This window comes from Macaca mulatta, chromosome 15 (assembly GCF_049350105.2).
Source record: "Macaca mulatta isolate MMU2019108-1 chromosome 15, T2T-MMU8v2.0, whole genome shotgun sequence".
NCBI classification, from domain to species: domain Eukaryota; kingdom Metazoa; phylum Chordata; class Mammalia; order Primates; family Cercopithecidae; genus Macaca; species Macaca mulatta.
In genome coordinates this window covers 120,018,872-120,042,488 of record NC_133420.1, presented here as the reverse complement: position 1 = coordinate 120,042,488, position 23,617 = coordinate 120,018,872, and the positions used below count along the sequence as shown (strand labels likewise).

The 23,617-nt window shown below is 45.5% G+C and overlaps 2 protein-coding genes across 48 annotated transcripts in view; one reads left to right on the top strand and one right to left on the bottom strand.

Annotated features, from left to right (window-relative positions):
* SEMA4D (semaphorin 4D) overlaps window positions 1-1,705 on the top strand; it is a 134,646-nt gene extending 132,941 nt beyond the window's left edge. For all 31 annotated transcript variants that reach the window (XM_077966305.1, XM_077966316.1, XM_077966312.1 and 28 more), the window contains one exon: window positions 867-1,705. Coding sequence is in view for 16 of the 31 variants with exons in the window: in XM_077966316.1 (XP_077822442.1) it covers window positions 867-893 (27 nt within the window). In the remaining 15 variants the exon portion in view is untranslated. The remainder of the gene's footprint in view (window positions 1-866) is intronic.
* The window catches only part of SECISBP2 (SECIS binding protein 2), a 49,067-nt gene that overhangs the window by 3,823 nt on the left and 21,627 nt on the right, over window positions 1-23,617 (bottom strand). For 11 of the 17 annotated variants that reach the window (XM_028835316.2, XM_077966324.1, XM_077966325.1 and 8 more), the window contains 8 exons: window positions 22,272-22,404; window positions 16,592-16,758; window positions 15,422-15,560; window positions 13,702-13,855; window positions 12,775-12,995; window positions 5,769-5,923; window positions 5,144-5,336; window positions 3,667-4,598 (listed from right to left, as the gene is read on the bottom strand). In XM_028835316.2, coding sequence (XP_028691149.2) covers window positions 4,495-4,598; window positions 5,144-5,336; window positions 5,769-5,923; window positions 12,775-12,995; window positions 13,702-13,855; window positions 15,422-15,560; window positions 16,592-16,758; window positions 22,272-22,404 — 1,266 coding nt within the window. In that variant the 3' untranslated portion in view covers window positions 3,667-4,494. Of the gene's footprint in view, window positions 1-19; window positions 102-1,134; window positions 3,046-3,371; window positions 3,577-3,666; window positions 4,599-5,143; window positions 5,337-5,768; window positions 5,924-12,774; window positions 12,996-13,701; window positions 13,856-15,421; window positions 15,561-16,591; window positions 16,759-22,271; window positions 22,405-23,617 lie in introns of those variants that run through there. The other 6 variants (XR_013404936.1, XR_013404939.1, XR_013404941.1 and 3 more) reach the window with 3 other exon arrangements.

Genomic DNA, 23,617 nt, shown 5'->3' with positions numbered 1-23,617 from the left:
CCAGAGCAGTTTCCTTTACCTGCAACCCTGCGAGGGGAATCCCATGGCTTGTTGCTGAGGCTGCAGATCAAGGGGCATCTGGACCCAGCCCTTAAAGGAGACTGAAGAAGGGAGGCAAGATTGGGAGGGGCTCACCAGTGGGAGCTGTCTGTTAGATGGGCCCCCACGGCCACCCCACCCCCTGTACAGAGCACTCAGCCAGTCACTACTTTGAGGAGAGCAGGAAACCTGGACAGGTGGGGAACCCTCCAGGTAGCTCCTGGCTGGATGCCTCACCTGCAGCACCTGCCGGAGGGGTCAGGGGGAGTGGCTTACTGAACTAAACCCTGGCAGGGACTTGGCTATGGCACGGAAGTTGCAGGCAGAGGCTCCCTAGAGGCTCCCTGTCTCCCCACGGAGGCAGAGTTGTCCAGCCCTGGCTCCCAAATAGCTGATACAGAAGGCAAAGGCAGGGATTCATCACTATGTGTGCTACCAACCAGGGTGGGGTCTGCAGCACTCAAATGAGTGCGTTAAAGTGTGTGGGTTACGTGGCTGCCAGCAGACCCCCGAACTGTTGTCACCAAAGCCTGGGCATTTATAGCTGATCCTCTGTACTTCAGCACACACAGCCTCCCTCTCTCCAGCCCTCCTCCCTCTCAGCACAACCTGGGAGTCGAGTGAATGCGCTGCTGCTCTGTCTTCCCGTCACGTATGGGAGAACCACTCGTGGCATTTGGATCTTTAGACCCCAAGGAGGGGAACCACAACAGGGGGCTGAGGCCTTGAGTGCTCTGTCCGGGATGGGCTATGAGACAGACTGGGCTGCAGAGCAGGAAAGGCCCATCCGTTCCGCCAAGGATTCAAAGACCACATTGTTCTTTCAGGAAAGCTGTAGCAAGGACACCTTGTAGCCACCAGGAAGGAGTCCCTGACACCGACCTCAACCCCAACCAGACCCTGCTGCCACTGACCACAGCCACCCCCGGAGAAGGCCTGGTCCCCCGCAACTGTGAGCTGTCTTGCCCAAACCCGCTCTGAACACAGCCACTGGCTACCACCTGATGCGTACCTCCCAGAGACGGGGCAGTGGAGAAGCCCTGAACCCAAGTGGGCCTGTGACAGGAACTAAGACTTAAAAAATTAGGTGCTTACCTGGGACAGGAAGTTCTGTCTGGCACAAGCAAGTAACCAGGATGGCTAACAGGCTTCAACAGCTGCTCGTGAACTAAAACAGCAGTATGTGTGCAGGCTCCTCCTCTAGGGTCAGGCAGCAGGCTCTGAAGGCTGATCCTACACTGTCCCAGTGACTCCCCTTTACAGAGTGCCCCTACCCCCTAACAGCCAACAGGGTTAGCATGGCCAGCACAGATCGCTGCTTTTATTGATGCAAATCAAGCCTACCGCTTCTCCTACCTGCAGACTTAGCCAAGGAACTCTAAGATGCATGACTGGGACAAGAAAAGGTGAGACTCCACATGAAAATGCCTTGCCTTAAACCCTGAATGACTGTGAGATGCGATCTGGGAGTGCATCTGTCAAGTCTTTTGTGTTTTCTTCACTAACCTCAGAATACTGGGCTCTGTTTTATCAAGCGCTGCAGTTTATGCCTCTGTCCCCTGTCAATGCTCAGCTTCTGCAAAAGGACACCGAGCTTGTCGCAGAAAGCCAAACAGGTCAATTATGCAAATCTCCTGGTGCCATATTAAATTTCTTGACAATGGAATGAGTGTCATGAGTGTTTTGTTCTACCTGCTTTCAAGTCTCTAATTATTAAAGCTATATCTCTGAAGACTGTCACTGTGTGTGTGAACTTGTCCTAAACCTGCTCAGCCTTTAATCTTATACACACGTCTCTTCTTGTCTGTGGAATGACAGTTTTCATGTCTATCATAAAACCAAAGCCTCTGTTAAAAGCAAGCCGCACCCCTCTGGTGATCCTAGCAAATGCTGAGTGTCTTCCCAGCAGTATGACAATGACCTGTTTTGCATCCCCTCTTTCTGGGGCTGGACGAGTTCTGTAACAGCCTTTGTGTGGGATCAGCATACATTGCCTGCTAATTCCTTCAGGATCCATCACGACAGAGGTGTCCTGAAGACGCTGGAGACACCCTGGTTGTCTCCACACGTCCCCCCTCCGCACCGCGAGTCAAGAGGCCTAGCCGCCTGTGAGGCGTGTGCTTGCCCATCCAGCCAAGGATGCCAGTCTTGCTCCCAGAACTATCACACTCATAACCTGAAGTTTTCCTGTAAAATATCCATCAGCTCACTATGGTTCTTGCTTTGGGTGTGGCTTCAACCACTACAAACTGCTGAGTGAAATGCTATGGGCTTTGGACTTACATTCTTGGTGCTGTTCTCTGTATCTTCTCCTAAAGTCTGGATTTCGAGCACTTTCACTCTTAACAAAATAATTACATACTTAAAGTTTTCATAATGTGGAGTGTTCTATTGGGAAATGTAGTTATGAGGATGAATTTTTGAGTCTTTGCTCTGCTGGAAAAGTAAAAATAGAGTTGTACATTGTTCAGTTAAATGACTGTACTTGGCGCCCCTGGCCCAGAGCTGTGTGCTTCATGCGGCACCATCTGCACGTTGAGGGAGCTGAAGTCACCTGCAGCAGTGGCTTCAGCTGGAGTCCTTCACTGCCAAGAAAATGACAGCATCACCGGGCAACCACGTGGTGAGAGTTTGGTCAGTCCCAGAAGGAAAGCTCTCAGCAGCTGCATGAAATGTTGAAAAGCCTACCTACTCTGTTTAAGCTGCTTTTATCTTAAGATTAGCAAAACAAACATCACAGACCTAGAGAGCTCTAAAAAGGGGCTCTGAGCAGAGGAATTCATCTCTGTAGAGATCTTTAACTTTTTGATTTATCAAATTTTAAAATTCTAGCTGTTGAGTGCAGCTGATAGCTATTTTGTCTTTTTCCCCACAAATTAATTTTGGAACTTTCATTCTCAAATAATCTCCTATTTTCAAACTTACCACAACTGACTTGCTACCTACTGATGAGGGGAGGAGGAAGCAGGAAAGCCCTCTCCTTTCCTGCCGGCCCCGCTGACTGCCCTGAAAGATAAATGGGTGGAGATGACTCGCTGCTTTCGGACTACTGATGGCCTGACTGACCACATCTACTTCCCATGTTTAAACAGCTCAGAACGTGTGAAGAACAGCAAGGCTCACACTGGTCACTGTGAGCTCCACAGATGACAGGGCGGACGGTGCCTTCATACACCAACCTCTGGTCACATTTCCAGCCCTGCCCGTAGCATGTCATTTCTGACTCATTCCAATTTTATTTGCTCATCACTGGCCACTTCTCAGAGGTACAATATTGGCATGACTGAATTCAATTAAGAGCACCTTCAAAGCCAAAACAATACCCTGCTTACCTGACAAGCAAAAAGCAGTGAAGATTCTTTCCTGCCATTGGCTGTGGTGAGAAGAACGCAAGCGCAGGTTGGGACTGAGCCAGGATCTGGCCCCCGCAGGTCTGTGCAGTGTTGGAGGCTTTTGACAATCATTACTTCCAGACCTAGGAGTGCTGGGGATAGCAGAATCCCCATTACACAGCCCCCTTTTATTTCAGGGCCTAGACTGTCCAAAGGGGATAAATTAAGACATACGAATGATCAAGTAAGACAGAGACCACTGATAAGCCTAAAATCACCAGAGTCTGAAACAAAATTTAATAATTACTCTTTATTTAAAATAAATAAGCCCTCTTACTTACAGGGAAAATATGAAAGTAAACTCTGTCCTCCTGGCCTAAGACAGAAACCACATTCAGAATATGTTCATTTAAAAAGGAAAGATTTGTTGATTATCAAACAAATCTAGGTACTTCAATACACATTGTTTCTTTGAAAAATAAAGACTGAAAGGAATAATTCATTTCAAAAAGTCACAGGTTAGAAAACCGATTTCCCTTCTGAGGCTCATTTTAGCAAATCCTCCAAGTGTTACCAAATCTTTTAAAAAAGCTACATCCCCTGAGAAAGGGCCCTTGCCCGGTAGCCCTCTTGCTCTGACACCAGCAGCCCTGCATCCTTCTGCCAAGTGGCTCCCTGCAGGACGGTGCTGTTGCCAGGCGGGAATGGCCCTCCATGGCCACCTCCAGCAAGCAGGAGCTCACCACCTGCTATCTGCAAACTCACTCACTTGGCTCAGCTATTCTGCAATGGAGAGGAAGTTTCCTTAGCAGCCGAAGTATTCTAGGTATCACATTTTCCAGTACTTTCCAGATCCACAGTGTGCTCGGAAAGCCAGAGCTGTGTCACCAGGCTTTTAGAAGAGATTAACACCTGCACATCACATCTGAGTGACCTTTAACAGGCTCCGCAGCACTGAATGCCTGCAGACACTGCTTCATGTGCCCTTTAATGCTGATCAATTTCCAGATTCAACAGTTACACAAATTACATTGTCATGAAAAACTGAGAAGAAGAAAAAGCCCCAAAGTCTTTTTCAGACCTCCCCTCCTTACCCAAAATACAGATACACAGGCAAGAACTCTCATAAATTCAAATTCATCATTTGAGAGGTTGAAGCCTCCAAGGATTCCTCTAGCTCCAGGGCACATGGACTGTATGCTTCCAGATGTTTTTTCCAGATTTCAACTAAAATGAGAAAACAGCACGAGTGAGGAAGAGGCATCAACCAGTAGGAAGACTCCTGTCAGAAAACCAGCAGCATGGACAAGGGAGCCTGTGGCCACTGCCCAGCAGCTCATGGTGCTCAGAGGTGTCCTGGCAGGCGTTCACTCACTGTTCTCAGCCTGCTGGGCCAGGCTGCCCCTTAGTGAACAGAAGCTAGGGGGCCATCTTCTACAGGGCAGCTGGGGCCTTGTGTGGGTGGGCTAGGAGAGGACTGAACCTTTACTTGGCCTTCCAAGCCTGTCTTGGGTATAGCTATCCTTAAGGCCACCCATTGTCAAGAGACATCTGACTTGAAGTCTGAGACAGTCACTGACAAGCAAAAGTCTGATAATACCTCTTAGGCAATGGACTGGCCTTATTACGGCCAGTCTCAGCTGGACTTACTGGGCCCTGCTACTCAGCCGGTCTTGCAGCATTATCAAGCTGCTCTCCTGGGGACTCTAATTAAAGTCGATAAATAACTTAGAGGACACTCGACCTGACACGACTCTCCCTTAAGCACTCACTGTAGTGTGGCTCTTCTTTTTCTGTCAGGGCTGGGGGGCCATCTTCTGCAGGGCAGCTGGGGCCCTGTGTGGGCGGGCTGGGAGGTGCCTGAGGCCTGGGTTCTCCCGCCAGCTCCTGCTGCACATTCTCCAGCATGGTCTTGTACGCCTGTCGGGCCGCCATTGTCAGCTCAACCATCTTGTGGAACTGATCCTTGGGCACAAGTGAGAGCACACAGGTAACAGCCCAGCGACAGAGGACACGGGTCCCTCCAACTCAGCAATGGCACCCTCCACAGAGAAGCAGGGCTGACACGGGGTCATGTGGACCTTATGCTTATGGATGGCTACCAGGGATGCTGCCCCAGAGGGAAGAGTGGGCTAGGCCGATTTCTTGGGCCTGCCTGAGGTGCCACTATGTCAGCACAAGCCCAGAACAGAGCTCAATTCAGAACCAGACACCCCATGCTGTCAAGGAGACAAAGGCTACCTTTTTACAAGAAGGTTCTGCCTAAGTGGTGGCTTCTCCTCAATGACAGCCTACTGGAGGTTCTGGAGCTGCTCTGTGGGCAAGCCCACACTGACCACCTGCCCCCACTTCCTCCCACGGGCAGTGACTGAAGAGGCCTGTGCCCTGTGCGCTCACCTGGGCCCCATCGTAGCTGAAGATCCCTACCACGCTGACAGGAACTGCCTTATTCAAACTGCGCCCCAGAGCTTTGCGGTTGAGAGCAAACACAAAGGGAATGTTCTGCTCACAGGCATAATCAATAATTGTGTGCAAAGTGTCATCCAGCCCACCTGGTCAAAGGACAATAAAAAATGACAGGAAGACACGTCACATGGAGTGTGGTATTAATACTGGTTGCCAAGAGCTTTTTCTTAGCAACACACCCATCTATGATTTTATACCCAAGGCAGAGGTCCCTGAAAATATGAAGAGAAAGCAAGTTGCAGAATCAACTCTCCAAAAATATGGGGAAAAAATGGGAAAGAAAATACACAGCTGGTATTGTCTTAACAGGAAAAGTTAACTATTAGTATTACTGAAACTTACCACATGCCAGACCACTCGTCAACTGCTTCACACCTATTAGCTCCTGTGTCCTCCCCCAAATCCCAAAAGGCAGACAGATGCTGTGTCCTCACCGACAGATGGAGAACCAGAGGCACAGAAAGGTTAAGTTCCTTATCCCACATTGTACCCCTGGTCAAGGCACAGGTCTGGCTCCCGAGGGCTCACCACCCTCTACTCCCTGACCCTGCTTCTGGGCCAGGGAACAGCCAAGGCTGGTGCATCAGAGAGAGGAAGGAGGTGAAATGAGTACCATGTGCAGGTGATGCACCTGGAAAACCCAACAGCACCTGAGAAGTACTCCTAACAGCAGAGAAGTACAGAAGCGGGTGTGGCACAAGTCTCTATACACACTCACTCAGCAGCCAGCTGGCATATATCAAAGAGATGACTCCATTTACAACAGCAGCACAAGATTATAGTCAGTAGCAATGAATTTTTCAAGAAACATGAGAAGATTTACAGGCAACTTCAACACGCTATTAACACAATACTGGCCTGGGCAACATAGTAAGATCCCATCTCTAAAAAAAAAAAAAAAAAAAAGTGCCCAATGTGGTGGTATGTGCCTATAGTCCACCTACTCAGGAAGCTGAGGCAAGCTCAGTAACTTGAGCCCAGGAGTTCAAGGCTGTAATGAGCCATGATCGTGCCACTGCACTCCAGCCTGGGCAACAGAGTGAGACCCTGTCTCTTAAACCACCCCCGCAACAGAAAATCTCAACAAATGAAAAGGCACCTATGATCCTGGATAGAATGATCCAAAATGATGAAATGTCAACTCCACATTAATCTAATACTTTAAGACAGTGGTCCCCAACCTTTTTGGCACCAGGGACTGGTTTCGTGGAAGACAATTTTTCCAGGGACAGGGGAAGATGGTTTTGGGATGAAACTGTTCCACCTCAGATCATCAGGCATTAGATTCTCATAAGGAGCACGCAACCTAGATCCCTCACATGCGCAGTTTACAACAGAGTTTGTGCTTCTATAAGAATCCAATGCTGCTGCTGCTCTGACAGAAGGCAGAGCTCAGGCAGTAATGCTCACCTCCTGCTGTGCTGCCCACTTCCTAACAGGCCCCAGACAATACTGGTCCACAGCCCAGGTGTTGGGGACCCCTGCTTTAAAACACTGTAAGTTACTATAGACAGGATTTCTTTTTTTTTTTTTTTTTGAGACGGAGTCTCGCTCTGTTGCCCAGGCTGGAGTGCAGTGGCCGGATCTCAGCTCACTGCAAGCTCCGCCTCCCGGGTTCACGCCATTCTCCTGCCTCAGCCTCCCGCGTAGCTGGGACTACAGGTGCCCGCTGCCTCGCCTGGCTAGTTTTTTGTATTTTTTTAGTAGAGACGGGGTTTCACTGTGTTAGCCAGGATGGTCTCGATCTCCTGACCTCGTGATCCGCCCATCTCGGCCTCCCAAAGCACTGGGATTACAGGCTTGAGCCACTGCGCCCGGCCTATAGACAGGATTTCATTGAGAAATAAAAAATACGGAAAAAATATAAAAAGATGTCAGGCTAACATGGTCAGGTATTAAAGTTTACTATAAAGGTACCATAGTATAAACAAGGTGATGCAGATGAACAGAATGGACGCCAGAAACAACCGGAGTTTAATGGGAACAGCATTTCGGGTAAGTCAGGGAGAAGATGCTAGAGGACTGGGTGGGCCCATCCTGTTCATCTCAGACCACAATAAATCCTACCTAAACATATACAAATGAAGGAACCAGGAGACATACAGATTTTTAAAAGCAAACCTTTTAAACACTGGAGTGGGAAGGCTGAGAAATAACACAATACCTAGATGCAATTAAAAAGTTCAATACCAAAATATATAACACCTAAAGTCTCTGCATGGCCACTTTTTTGTGTGTGTGTGTGGCAAAACTGACAAACCAGAAAAAACACTTGCAACTCTTACCCAAAGGGCTAACTTTAAAAAAGGTATGAATCAATCTAAAAGAGGTCAACATCCCAAAAGCAAATGGGCAACAAATAAGAACAATTCACAGAAAATGTCAAGCTCCTGATGCTGACCCTCCCTCATAAGAAAACTGCTAATAAAAACTCCTGGAGAGGATGCCCATACCGCCCTGGGAGAGAATACAGTGGTCTCTGGAGGAAGACACAGCATATGCCTTCGAGTTACCAATGCACACAGCATTGTAGGCCAGGCACCTGGCCTACAGGATACTCACCCAGTCCTTACAGAGCAACTGTAAGAAACAACAACTGTTTACAATTAGCATAGTATCACCTGGAACCTAATTACATATCGATCCTCTCATTTCAACATAGAAACTTCTCCAATGCATGTCCTACCATACTGTGGAAACTGGGAACTCATTCTGCATCTAGTTGGATGGGAGATTAATTTCTAAGCCCACAGCCCTTATTCTGCCCACCCCCTGCCCCTGATCTACCCAAAGCATTTGCAAAGTGATGAGGAGGCAGCTGCCTGGGACAGAAACTTTGAAGAAACAGACCAGTTCTGGATGGGCTGGGAAAAGGGGAGATGGGGCAGAGGTGGGGTGGAGTGTTTTGTGTTCCTGAGATATACTTACAGTGAAATCTATATTCAGTTTGTCAGGGAAGACATATGAAGTCCCCCTAACATGAGACGCATGTCTCCACTGGAGGGTCTCTGCCTGGTGTCCGCCCCAGCTCCTGGGAGTGGATCTGAAAATTTATTTGAGCAGTGTGCAGAGACACCCTAACAGAGCACGCCTGGCTACTATCCTCTCAAGACTGCCTGCCAGGTTGGCCCTTGGCTGTGGTCTGTGAACTTGGATTTTGGGAGGGTTCCCACCACCCTAACTGGTAAGAGTAACTCACTGCGTCTCCATGGTGTGCAAACACTGTGGTTCTGCTTTCCTTCTGGAGTCCGGAACTTTGTATGTGCTACGCAGAGGATGCCTGTGTGACTGGTCCCCAACAGAACCCTAGGCACTGAGTCTCTAATGTACATCCCTGGTAGACAACACTTCCCACGGGCTCTTAACTCATTTCTGGGATAGTAACAGTCTCCTATGTGATGTCACTGAAAGTGACTTTTGGAAGCTGGAGCCTGGTTTCACCCACACTTAACCCCATGTGCCTCTTTGCTGCTTTTGCTTTGTGCCTTTTCACTGTAGTAAGTCACAGCTGAAAGTACCACTCTATGTTGAGTCGTGTGAGTCCTCCTGGCACATCACTGAGCCTGGTGGTAGCCTTGGGAACACCCAATGCAAGCAGCAAAGTCCAGACTGTTTTGCTCAAACAACCTCCAACCTGTTATTAGTCAGCTGAAAGCACGCGTGGCAAGGGCCAACTACTGAAGTTCCACAAGAAAGCCTATGTCAAGCAAGATGCTTGGCTCAGATAATTTCCATTTCAAAGTTTAAGTTCAGAATTATTAGGCAAAATGCCACTCAGAGCAAATACAGTACTTCAACGTAATTCAAGGCTATAACATCAATTTTTATCTTTAAGATGATTGCAAGCCATTGGCTATCTTATCTGGCAAATATTTATAAAATATACAATCAAGTCCCTTATGCCTCAAAGCAAACACGTGTTGGAACCACAAAACGAATGCATTTTAAGTACACAACAAATCCTTATGATGCTGACCAAGTAAAAACCTAGCCCCATGATCTGGCAAAGGCAGAGAAGGGGAATGACGTCTTCCAAGAAAGTGGGGTGACTGTAGGCTGAGTACATACATTTCCACCTTTTTGTTTTTTAAAGACACAAATCCACGGGAGAACGTGAGAGACAACAGCAAAAAGTTTCAGAAGCTGAAATGCAAATGGGCAACTAGGCTAGCCAACCTAAGCCAACAGTGAGAAAAGCCTAGAACAGCCTGGACCCCAGAATCCCCCAAAGGTTGGGAACAGGCAGCACAGGGTGAGGCACAGGTGAAGAGGGCTGGTTGAACACTCGCAAAGAGGCAAGTCGGTGTCCAGTCCCTCAGCTGCAGCCCTCTGGTGAGGCACAGCACAGGTATGCAGGATATGACGAATCACACATCTAATGGTGGTGAGAGGATGAGTTCACAGGGTGAAGTTCACCTGTCCCTCCAGGTAGGCAGTGAGAAGTCTTCCTTGGGGATGTGACCAGCCCTAGGGGAGACAGACACACCTGGGGGCACTTCCAACATGGGAGCAGCCCAACCACATCATCCTACAGCAGAAGTTCTCAGTGCACTCCTTGGAGAAACAGAAGCAGCACTTGGGAACTTGCAGGAAGTACAAATTCTTGGGCCCACTGGACCTCTTGAAGCAGAAACTCTGGAATCTGTGTTTCCCCCAGCTCTCTGGGTGATTCTGATGCTGGCTACAGTTTTGAGAATCATCACCCTCAATACTGCTCACAGCCTTGAACACCAGCCACACACCCGGATTTCTAGTCGGCTATTTAGTGGCTCTTAACTAGGCGCAGAAAACCAGGACACAGAGGACATCTGGAAAACCTCCACCATGAGAGGTCAAAACAAACAGACTGAATTACTTGGAGGAAACAGAGGCACTGGAGGGAGAGGAACTCGACATCATTAAAATTCCCAGAGAGGCGACCATGAGGCAGCAGCAATGTGATTAAAAAAAGGAATCTTCAGAGGACAAAAACAGCTCCCAAAAAATAAAAATAATATCAGACTAAAAAATTATACAGAAAGTTTACAAGATATGGTTGAGAAATCCTAACAGAAAATGAAACCAAAAGAAAGAGACGAAAAGAAGCAGGAAACAAATAATGTGAGGACACCAGTCCAGGAGTCCCAACCCTGACATAGTTCCAAGAAGAGCTGGCAGGGACTGGAAGAGAGGATTCAAAGTAAAACTTCAACATGTCCCAGAGCCAAAGACACTGGATGCAAGCTGTCTCACATCCTATAACCCCAGGAACAAGGCACTTCCAGTGAACCTCCAGAGAGCGGGGGGTGCAAAATGATCACAAAGGATCAAGAATCAGAGACTCCAGATTTCAAACAAGAGCTTCAAAATATGCCTCCCATGAATCCTTTTCTCCTAAACCACTGGAGGATGCACTCTAACAAAACAAGAGTGCAGCCCAAGAAGGAGTCCATAAACAACACCTTATCAAGAGCAGGGTGGGAGCCAAGGGTATCCCTGGGTGGCAACTGCATGAGGTGTAGCGAGCTGGGAATGAAGGTTTCTTCAGCAGATGAACTGCAGAATGCCTGGTGTAACCAACTGTCTCAGAGGAGACTGAGGCAGCTGGCTGAGGGCATGAGGTTTCATTAATACTAAGTATATAGACAATTAAGCAACCACCACAAAACAAGAACAATAACCCAAACTATACATTAGGGTAAGTAACAGCAAAGCCTTTTTGCTCTATTGGGAAGATGACAAATACTTAAAACTGAAAACATGTGAAGCCGTAGCTCACAAGCCTGTTATATGGAGACATGGAGGAAATATCCCACAATGTGGCTAAGAGCTGATAGGTGCAGTTGCTAGGAAAGGGAGAGAGCCCAAACCTGCCTCTCCCTTAAAAACCCTATAGGACTACTTGAACCTTTAGCTGTGGACATGTACAACATTGACAAAAACAGCCAGGGAAGCATGTGGCCTGTCCTCTCCAATGAGGAAAGGCCTCTGGGCACACAATCAGATGGGTGGGTCACTGAGATCCCTTCTGTCATATTCTGGTCACTGGTGATGCTGGACCCATACTGAGTTAGGACAGGGACGAGCTGCTGGCTAGGGGCCTCAGACGTCACAAAACTTCCAGGCTTTAGATATGAAATGGTAACTGGAAAACATCATCTCTGAGGGTTCAGCCCCAGGATGTGGATGCATTATCTCAAAGTGGGACTCTATAAAGCTGAATTTGACACTGCAGGAGAAAGGAATGGGGTCAGGGAGGGGCTTGTGAGTGTTCCCTAGCCTAGACGGAGATGAAGGACAGGCGTCCATGAGCGATGCCACTCTGCTCTTATCAGTTCTCCTATTGCTCAATTCAAGAAGGACACAACACAGACAGGCAAGTCCTCCAGGAGCCAAGAGAGCACAAGCAGGGGGTAAACATGCGATGTCACAGGTGAGGGTTCACTGTTACCTGACCCAGCATATCACATCCAACAAAACAAAAACACACATTCCAGTTTAAGTAAAATGGCAAAGTATTTAGACAAAGCCACATCTGTAACAAGCAAACGGATGAGTCAACCCCAGACTGAACAACTAAATGTCAAGTACACGAAAGCCCTAGGTAGGTACTGCCTGGCTGCCAGGCACAGCATCTCTGTGGTGCAAGTCACCAGTGACAATCCCAGCCCCAGGGTAGTGGCCTGCACAACAGAGGCATGTCTTTCCCTGATGCCAGAGGCCTGTGTGGGCTGGGTGGCCCCCTCGTGTGCAGGACCACAGGACCCACCTGCCCTACAGAGGTACTTAGTAAGGGTCAATGCAGTTGGGAAACAGTTACTCAATAAAAACAAAAACCACAAAGAAAACGAGTTGTCTAGGCCTGTGGCATGGGCCACCCAGGTGTGCGGCGACCGTGAGGGTGCACCAGGCACTCACACAGGGGCCCACATGTCACAGGACCCCACGGTGCCTTTACCTTTTGACTGTATCTTTTCACAGTTGGGAGAAATAATGACACATTTCAGTTTTTTGAGCTTCAGGTGTTTGAGAACTTCCCTCAACCCCAACACAAGTCGACGTTTAGTCTTGGCCTTGACTGGATCTTTCTGGTACATACGGTCTTGGAAACGGACCAGTTCTTTGAGTAGGTCGGTAACACAAGCATCCACTTCTTTACTAAGCATCTGGCTGCAGTAACTGAAAGAAACAGACATCAGGAATTGTGCCACTGGCTGTGACACTGCCGCACTGCTCCCATCCCACCCCAGGGAGAAGAGACGTAGACTGCATCAGACAAGAAGTCACGTTTCGACAAGTACTACTAACCAGCACTGTGGAATTACTGACAATTTAATTTCATGGAAGGTAAATACTGGGGCATCTTCCCCCCATTCCCAACTACAAGGGACAAATTTCTCTGCTCCCTGACCCCCCACCATAGTTTGCCACAGGTCCCCATCTCAGCCACTACCCTGTGCATCAACCTGTCATAAAGATAAATACTGGGAGACTACCCTGGAAGAAAAGTGGGCAGGGGAGAAGGCAGAGTGAGCACACAAGATTAAAGGAATCCTGCCGCCTAAGAAATTATACAGAGATTAAACCATGAAAAGGGGCCCAAAGATGATGCGTGGTCACTTCACTATCCATTCCCCCGACTTCAAACCTGGACTGAGGGCCCCTCTTCCATCATTAACACCCCAAGAAACTCAGTAGAAGCAGAATCAGACACAACGATTAGGCTCTCCCTGAATGTGTGCAACGAGGTACCCGGCTTCTTTCAACCATGAGGGTTAAAGCACAGTGAGGTCCAGCAACAAGGATTTATGGGAGGTATCAATGCCACACTGAACCGAAGCACTTCCATCTTCCCCTAGTCCCTGGCAGGCAGGGGCTCACTCACTCCCTGAATCTGCGGCTGTGGATCTTAGGGAAGGTGGCGTGATTGGGAGCAAGGTGGGAGGCCTCTGTGTCCCTCTGGAGTTCTGTGCCTGGTGGCTCTTCAGACTTGCCCTCAATCGCAGGAGTGGAGATCGGTTCGTCCATCCCCTCTGGCCCTTCATGGAGGAAAAAGTCATCATAAGACATCTGTGAGGCCCAGTGCACACACTGAGGGGCTGGCCCAATACAGTCTCACTGATGCAACCAGACCGTCCCTGCACACAACCACCACATCCACAGACAACATGCAGAGAGGTTTACAGAAGGCAGCAAAAACAGACGAGGATGCCTGGGGAAACCAGAAAAGCTGGTGGAGGCAGTCATGCCTGGAGGTGTGCCTCCCCCCAATTTACTTACACATTCACTTTTATTAGGGTAAAATATACATTAATGTTACCATTCTAACCACTTTTAAGTGTGCAGTTAAGTGGCCAAATTTATTTTTTGATTTTGAAATTTAACCTGAAGAATCTCTTATCAGGAAGTTTTAAAAAACGGGCTTTTAGTTTTAAGTTTTTTCTCAAATGCTTGAGGCCATTTCTTTTTGAAATAATCCTTTAGAAAGAGCTGAACTCCAACATCTAAACTTTGACAAACTCAAGAGGTGTGTGTTTAAACATACCAGATCTGATGCAGTGATAGCCTACTGTCCCCAACTAGTTACTTCTACTGACTATCAAAATGCAATTGCAGCCACAGATCACCAAATGAAGGAATGAAAACACATATACCACACCCACAAGAATGGCAAGGTTGAAAAAGATAGTGCCCTGTGGGCTGGTGGAGATGGGGAGCACCTGCAACTCTCAGCCTCCCCTGGCCTTAACTGGTAGAACAGTCAGAAACCCACTGGACAGGAGCTACTCAAGTAACTCTACTCCCAGGTAATGCCCCACGGGAATGAGTGCTTGTGTCCTTTAAGACACATACAACACTGTCCACAGCAACCCTGTTTCTAATTACCCAAACTGGAAAATGACTGAATGCCCATCCGCAACCCTGTACATTAGTCCAACTGAATTTTACACAGTAATGAAAATAAACATCTCCATGTTGCCAATAAGACTGAAGGAGAGGGGACAAAGAGAGCAGCACACCACACAGCTGCACCAGAGCCACATCGACAGCCCTTGGTGGGGCTGCCATGGGGCACGGTCTCCTAGGGAGGCCTCTGACAAGAGGGCACAGGCAATTGCTGGGCCCCGTTTTGCTTCTTGATCTGAATGCGGTGGTCACTGTGAAAAGTCCTCAAGCTGTACACTGATGATTTGTGCACTTTTCTGAACGTATAACTGAGTAAGAAGTTTACTTAAAAACACACAATTGTGTTCATGCCCCTACGTCTCCTATACCTGCTGGTAAGCAGCTGTGCAGCTAGCGGTGTTAATTCTCATGACCACTTCAAGTTAGAGGACCATCCAGCATCACACAGATCAAACTTGGTGGGAAGGGAGGATCCTCACCTCTGTGCCTCACAGATCCCAGAACCAGAGGGACTAGAAACACGCCCCCAACCATGGGGACCTCCCTTCCCTGTAAAACTGGAAGCTCAGTGCTGACGCACTTTCCCCACAAAAGCAAGAGTCGTCAGCCAAGTCCTGGAGAGTTTGCTCAGCACAGCTCATCCTTTTCATAGTTGCTCCTGTTTAAATTATTCTTAAGGCACAAACAAAAGTTGGTACCTGAGGGCTCTGCCTGCTCAGGAACCTGGTCATCACCACCACTCTCTCCATCTTGTGTGTCATCACTGGTAAAAGCTGGACTCACAGCATTTTCTTGGAGACGCTGCTGCTTTCTCTCTTGCCGTTCTTTCAAAATAATCTTAAAAATTTAAATAAACAATTAAAATGCCTAAATACTTGTACTTAAAAGATAAGCTCTTCTGCAAATTAAACTGCCTAAGTTCAACCTGTTGGCAATGTACCTATTTGTGCCCTGAGAGCAGCCAAGTGCTCGCCAGTCTCCAGGGAGCTGACCCAACCCTCCCTGCTGGTTTTGGAGTGGCATGTTCCTCCCGAGGTATGCAGAGCAGCCACACAGGAGAGCCCTGAGCTCTGAAGACAATTCTGCAGCTCAGCACTCGCCTGAGCACCCACACCACAGGGCTGCTGTGAGAATTCACTGGAGGGAGGCTGGGCGAGATGGCTCATGCCTGTAATCCCAGCACTTTGGGAGGCCAAGGCAGGTGGATCACCTGAGGTCAGGAGTTTTGAGACTAGCCTGGTCAACATGGTGAGACCTCATCTCTACTAAAAATACAAGAATTAGTCAGGCATGATAGCACGCACCTGTAATCCCAGCTACTCGGGAGGCTGAGGCAGGAGAGTTGCTTGAACCCGGAAGGTGGAGGTTGCAGTGAGCTGAGATCGCTCCATCACTGCACTCCAGCCTGGGTGACAAGAGCAAAACTCCATCTCAAAAAAAAAAAAAAAGGAATTAACCGGAGGAGCCTGTGACTGTCCTCCTGGAAGGTCTGCAAGGAAGTGTGCATTATTTACTGACTCTGAACATCAGACAGATCAGCTAGGGTAGGATGAAAGGGAATCAGAAGAAGAAGAAAAATGCAGCTCCTCCCATTTCTGGTTTTCTATCCGTCCACTGTAAAGTTAAAAAAATAAAAGATGTTCCTTTCTTTTCAGGTAGCTACATCATTTCCCACATCACATGTCCCTCACGTGTCAGGCTGGGAGGCTGAGGGATCATTTGCTAAAAGTATCATTAACATGTTTTACTACAACATATTCAAATAATGTAAGTCGTAAAATCTACACATCTAAGAGCTGGGAGAATAACTATGGAAATGTGAAACTAAGTTTTTTAGCGCCTCGCTTTGGCTGAAACACCCCACACACCTTCTTCAGTGAGGTTGGCTTCTTGGCCTTGGGGATCTCCCTCTGCTTTCCTTTCTTCATCAGCGGGGCGCTGGAGTCCAAGGGATTGTGTGGGGTCTTCATTTGACTCACGCGGCGGCCTCTCTCCCCTGACGTACATTCTTTGGAAAGGACTGGCACTGCTCCAACTGAAACACAGTGGAACAAAGGCCTCAAGGTCACCTCCCAGACGCTCCACTCAGCTGTTGGACCACAGCTCGCCCAGAAGCTGCCTCAGGGTATCTGACAGAGCTTGCCAAGTCACCCCCAGCCTGTCCCCACAACCCTTCTTTGTCAAACAATCTCTTACACATTCTTTTCATTGGCAATAATTCCAAATGAAATTTAGTGTCTTTTGGATGAGATTCCCAAAAAGTATCAAGTAATTCAGGAACACCTACCTTCCTATCCATGCAATCAGATCTCCCATATTTCTCAGTACAGTCTCATACTACATGGATCTCATTTTTTGACTCAGGACAGTTCTAGGTGGTCTGCACTCACTGTTGCTACTGTGAACACGTCCCTCTCCACCACCTTTTCTAGTTGACACTGCCTTTGTGGAAGCTGGCCCTATTGGTTTCTGTATGTGTATCTTGTATCTAGCTACCTTATAAGGCCACTATAGGATTCTAGTAATATTTCTAGTTAATTCTCTTGAGTTTTCCAGACATGTTTTCTGAAATCCCATCATGGGCAGTTGGTAATCCCTCTATATAGTCAATAAATTATTGTGATTACTACTGAACAGTTCAATTTTATTCTCCTTTTCTGTTCTATTTCCCATCTCAATAATTATTTCAAGTAAACAGTTAATTCCTATATAGTTTTATCCTCACTTTTTGATCTGGAAAATTTCCAAACATACGCCAAAGAAAAAAGAATGGTAAACAAACCCCTGTGCCCAATGTCCACCTTCAACAATCATCAGTATTTTTCCAAATGTATTTTACCTGCCCTCCTTTAATTTTGGAACACGTTTTTAAAATAATTGGTGCTCGTCAATTAGGCAGTCCCAGTAAGTCTCGCCTGTCTGATTCACTGCTGCAACACAGAACGTAACCTGCACAGGTCAACCAAGACAACTGTACCTGCCTCCCAGGCTGCTCTGGCCTTAGTGACCACAGCTGCTTGCATCTTTGGAGCCTTGTTTCCACATGGTGTTTGAAACATACATGTGACTATGTGACTGGCTCAATTCTTTTTCTCAGCTCTTCTTGGAAAACCCTGTATGGCTCAAAGGTGCTCACTCACCCAGTCCCCAATGACACCAAGTTCAGCATCTCACTTGGGCTCCTGAAAAACCTGCCACAAGCTCTCTAGCTCTACACACACCTCCTGCACCCCACTGCCAGGCAATTCTTCACAAAGCACTGACAATAGGCCTGAGGAGGGTCCTTCCTACAACAGAAGAAGATCAACCATTCCCTCCCACAAAAACAACCACGAAGTTCAACAGAACTGCCAAACACAATCATATCAGTCCTCTGGAAAGTGACCAAAAGGTTCCAACAAACCAAAGAGTACTTACTCCTTAGATGACTAGCCTTCAGGTGAGAACAGTATGAGTCTGGACATTCCTGTCTGAGGCATTTCCCAGTCTCTCCCTGCTCTGCTTTGGCTCATTCAGCAGGTGCCAAGGCTATGAAAACCAGCAGCTTCCCTGTCAGTGCCATAAACGGCTTGCTGAATTGAGTGTGATCATTTAAATTAGTGATTTCAGCAAATGGGGAAGGCAAGGCAGCATGGCCAGTCTGAGGCTGCCGTTTTGTATAGGCAAGCAACAGACATGGCCAGGCCAGCAGGGACTTTACACGGAGTCCAGGGGAAGACTCGCTATAGGGATGAGCTATGGGGTGGTCAACCAAGAATTCTACATCCAGCAAAACTAACCTCCAAAAACTGAATGCAAAATAAAGACATTCCTAGACAAACAAAGACTGTGAGAATTTGTTGCTAGTATGGCTTGTGTCACTAATACTAAAAGAAGTCCTCCAGAAGAAATACTACCAGAAGGGATACAAGATGGCAACTGAATCCAGAGGAATAAAGAACACCTAAAATCATAAATATGAAACTTGGAAATACACATTTTTTTCCTTATTCCTTCTCTTCTTTAAAAGATATGGCTGTATAAAGTAGTAGTTCCAACACTGTAGTGTTTGGTTTATAATCTATTTAGATGTACCATATGCCAATAGCATAAAGGGGGAGGAAGAAAATGGAGACATATTGGAGTAAAGTTTCTCCAGTATATAAACTAACATGTATATTGTAATCCCTATAGCAATCACTAAGAAAGTAGTTTTTCAAACTAAAGTTAAAAAAGATCAACAAAGAAATCAAAAGTGTACTCTAAAAACATTTAACACCAAAGGCAGTAAAGGAGGAAGCGAGGAACAAATGACAAAGTTGGCAAAAACAAGCAATGGGGAAAGGACTACCTATTCAATAGACGGTGCTGGGATAACTGGCTAGCCATATGCAGAAAATTGAAACTGGATCCCTTTCTTACACTGTATACAAAAATCAACTCAAGATGGATTTAAGACTCAAATGTAAAAGCCGGAACTATAAAAACACTGAAAGACAACCCAGGCAATACCATTCTGGACACAGGAACTGGCAAAGATTTCATGACAAAGACATCAAAAGCAATTGCAACTAAAGCAAAAGTTGACAAAAGGGATCTAATTAAACTAAAGAGCTTCTGCATTGTAAAACAAACTATCATCAGAGTGAACAGACAACCTACAGAATGGGAGAAATTTTTGCAATCTATCCATCTGACAAAGGTCTAACATCCAACATCTATAAGGAACTTAAACAAATTTACAAGAAAAAAACAACCCCATTAAAAAGTGGGCAAAGGATATGAACAGACACTTTTCAAGAGACATACACGTGGCCAACAAGCATATGAGATAAAGCTCAACATCACTGAATCATTAGAGAAATGCAAATCAAAACCACAATGAGATACCATCTCACATCAGTCCGAATGGCTATAACATGCTGGCAAGGTTGCGGAGAAAAAGAAACACTTATACACTGTTGCTGGGAGTGTAAATTACTTCAACCGCTGTGGAAAGCAGTGTGGTGATTCCTCAGATCTAAAAACAGAAATATCATTTGACCCAGCAATCCCATTACTGGGTATATACCCAAAGGAATATAAATCATTCTACTATAAAGACACATGCACGTGAATGTTCACTGCAATACTATTCACAATAGCAGAGACATGAAATCAACCTAAATGCCCAGCAATGGTAAACTGGATAAAGAAAATGTCGTACATATACACCATGGAATACTATGCAGTCATAAAAGAGAATGAGATCATATCCTTTGTAGGAACATGGATGGAGCTGGAGGCCATCATCCTTAGCAAACCAATGCAGGAACAGAAAACCAAATACCACATGTTCTCACTTACAAGTGGGAGCTAAATGAGAACACATGGACACATGGGGGGAACAACAGACACTGTGGCCTACTTGAGGGTGGGAGGAGGGAAAAGATCAGAAAAAATAACTATTGGTTACTAGGCTTAGTACCTGAGTGATAAAATAATCTGTACAACAAATCCCCATGACACAAGTTTACCTATATAACAAACCTGCATGTGTACCCCTGAACCTAAAATAAAAGTTTTAAAAAAAGGAAGATCCACAGATTAAAAAAAAAAAAAAAAAAAAAAAAAAAAAAAAAAAAGAGTGTTTTTTGAAATAAACTACTTCAAAAGGAAGAAACATATCTAAAAGCCTATGGTTGAAAATTTTCAAGTTGCTTTTTGACATATTGTGCATTTTAACTGTCTTGGCTCTTAAGAGAAGATGTGTCAGAGGAAGAGGCAGCCATCAGCACTACTTGACACCGTTCCCAGTGGTGCCCCATGCACAGGCAGTAAACCATTTCCATGGAATGCAGCTTCCTTCCCCAGATGGTAAAGATCTTCAGGAACTCAGGGCACTTCTACAGATAAGGAGGTTTCAGCTATACAATGTCATCACATCAAGTGGAAAGCTCATCTTTTAAACTGATCAATTTTTAAAAATCATCTTATTTTAATAACTTAAAAATGTTTTAACTGTGGTAATATATGACATAAAATGTACCATTTTAACTGTTTTTAAGTGCACAATTCAGTGGCATAAATTAGATTCACAATGTTGTGCAACCATCACTATTATCCATTTTCAAGACTTTTTCATGCTCCAATGAATACTCTGTTCCCGTTAATAATGACTCACCATTCCTTTTCCCCTCAGCCCCAGGTATCCTCTAATCTATGCTGTTATGAATTTGCCTATTCCACATATTTCTTTTAAGTGGAATCACAAAGTAGTTGTGTTTCTGTGTCTGGCTAATTTTATATGGTATAATGTTTCAGGTTTCATTCATGTTGTATCATGTATAAGAATTCATTCTTTTTAAGGTTGCATATTACATTGCGTAGGTATACCACATTTGTTTACACCGTCATGTGGTAATGAACATTTGCACTGTTTCTACCTTTTGGTTATTGTGAATAATGCCATAACAAACCCCAGCGTAAAAGTGTCTAAAACTATTTCCTTTTGGGTAAACACTGAGGAGTGAAATCGCTGAGTCATGTAGTAACTGCATTGAGCATTTTAAGAAGCCACCAGATTGTCTTTCACAGTGGCTGCACCATTTTACATTCCCACCGTCAGTGTACGGGGTTCCAATGTTTCCACATCTTCACCGACACTTGCTATTTTCTGTTTTTGGATTATAATCATCCCACTAGGTGGGAAGTAGTATTTCACTGTACTTTTGATTAATATGTATTTCCCTGATGACTAATGATGTTGAGGATCTTTTCATGCACTTATTGACCACTTGTGTACCTTTTTTGGAGAAATGCCTTTTCCAGTTCTTTGCCCGTTTTTTTTTTTTTTTTTTTTTTTTATTGCTGTTGTTGTTTTTTTTGAGACGGAGTCTCGCTCTGTCACCCTGGCTGGAGTGTGGTGGCGCGATCGCAGCTCACTCCTTTGCCCATTTTTAAATTGGATTGTTTGCTATACAGCTGGAGTTCCTAAATACTTGAATATTAATCACCTATCAGATATATGATCTGAAAATATTTTCTCCCATTCTGTAAGTTGTCTTTTCACTTTCTTGATAATGTCCTTTGGTATGCAAAAATTTTTAATTTTAATGAAGTCCAAAGTTTATTTTTCTTTTGTTGCTCGTCTTTTTGGTGCCGTATCTAAAAATCCAATGTCTAATAAAAGGTCATAAACATTTACCCGTTTTCTTTTAAGAGTTTTATAGTTTTAGCTCTTATATTTAGCTCACTGATCCGTTCTGAGTTCATTTGGATCTATGGTGTGAGGTAAGAGGCATGATTATTCTTCAGCATGTGGAAATCCAGATGTTCTAGTACCATTTTAAAGACACTGTTCTTTGTTCTTTTCATGGAGTTGGCATACTCATGAAAAATCAATTGGTTGCAGATACACGAATTTATTTCTGGACTCTTTAATTCTATTCCATAGTTCCATATCTATGCTTATTCAGCATCACACTGTTTTATCTATAAATAACTTTTGATAACAAGAGAAAATGTTAACACAATAATCTAGCTGAAAAAGACTTCAACCACTTGCCTGAGATGGAAAGACTATCTTACCTGAGACTACCACTGGTCTGGAGGACTGCTTTGCATGCTGAGAGTGCTGCTTCTTCTCCAGGGCTGTCAGCATGCCCCCCAAATCCAGCTGCACTGGAAGCTGGCTCTTCTTTACATTGTTTCTAAAGTTATCCTGAAAGTTCAAAATTCGTAAGTTTATTTATAAAACTATACAAACTGTGCTTTTCATTTTACAAAAAACTGATGTAAAGATAAAATGAAATAGAGACTATAAACAAGAATTTTCAAAAATTCAAGTAATGAAAGGAAAAACAATCAATCCCACATTATCTGCCAGTATTACCATGGTTGTTTATGTCTTCCTTCTTTTAGAACATTGGGTTTATATTAAATCACCTACATGACTGTCTATATCTGTATCTCCACTGTGAGTAGTCAACAATACACATCTACAGACAAGACACTAGCACTTGTATAAAGTCTTTGGCTACAAAGTCTGTGTGTGAGGCTACTTGGTTAGTACTATTGCCTCATTAGCCCATTCTCTCTCCAAATGCCTCTGTAAACCAACAAAATGGCATGAAATTATAGTGATACAAAGTCTACATAAGCCCAAATCATACTCAGCAAATAATATTAAATGCAGGCTCAAAGTCTGATATGCTTAAAACAAGTGTTATTTTTGAAACTGTTGTGATTTGGGTTTTGAGACTATATAAAAAGTTGTACAAGGAAGCCCAGTGATACGTTCTAAGGCATGGTGTCCCATTTGCTTTAGTGCCTCTGCTTTGCTCTCCTGCCAAGTGTTCTCTTCCCAGACACCAAAAACCCTACTGGCTGAGGGCTCCCATCAGGGGAAAGTACCAAGTGCAACAAAGGACAGGCAAGGAGGCCTACTGCATGGAAGGAAGATGAGCAAATTAGCACTTTGGGAGGCCGAGACGGGTGGATCACGAGGTCAGGAGATCGAGACCATCCTGGCTAACACGGTGAAACCCCGTCTCTACTAAAAAATACAAAAAACTAGCCGGGTGAGTTGGCGGGTGCCTGTAGTCCCAGCTACTCGGGAGGCTGAGGCAGGAGAATGGCGTAAACCCGGGAGGCGGAGCTTGCAGTGAGCTGAGATCCGGCCACTGCACTCCAGCCTGGGCGACAGAGCGAGACTCCGTCTCAAAAAAAAAAAGAAAGTTAACTCACACAAAGGCTTAGAATTTTATTTTTCATGAATGCGAAAACAATAGTCTCCCTTTAAAAGGCAAAATGACAATGAATATCCTAGCAAATAAATGTCTACAACTACACAAGTTCCCCATCTAAATTATGACTCACAAGCTCCCTCATGAATCTGTGGGATAGATGGTGGAGTATGGAAGGAGAATCACCTC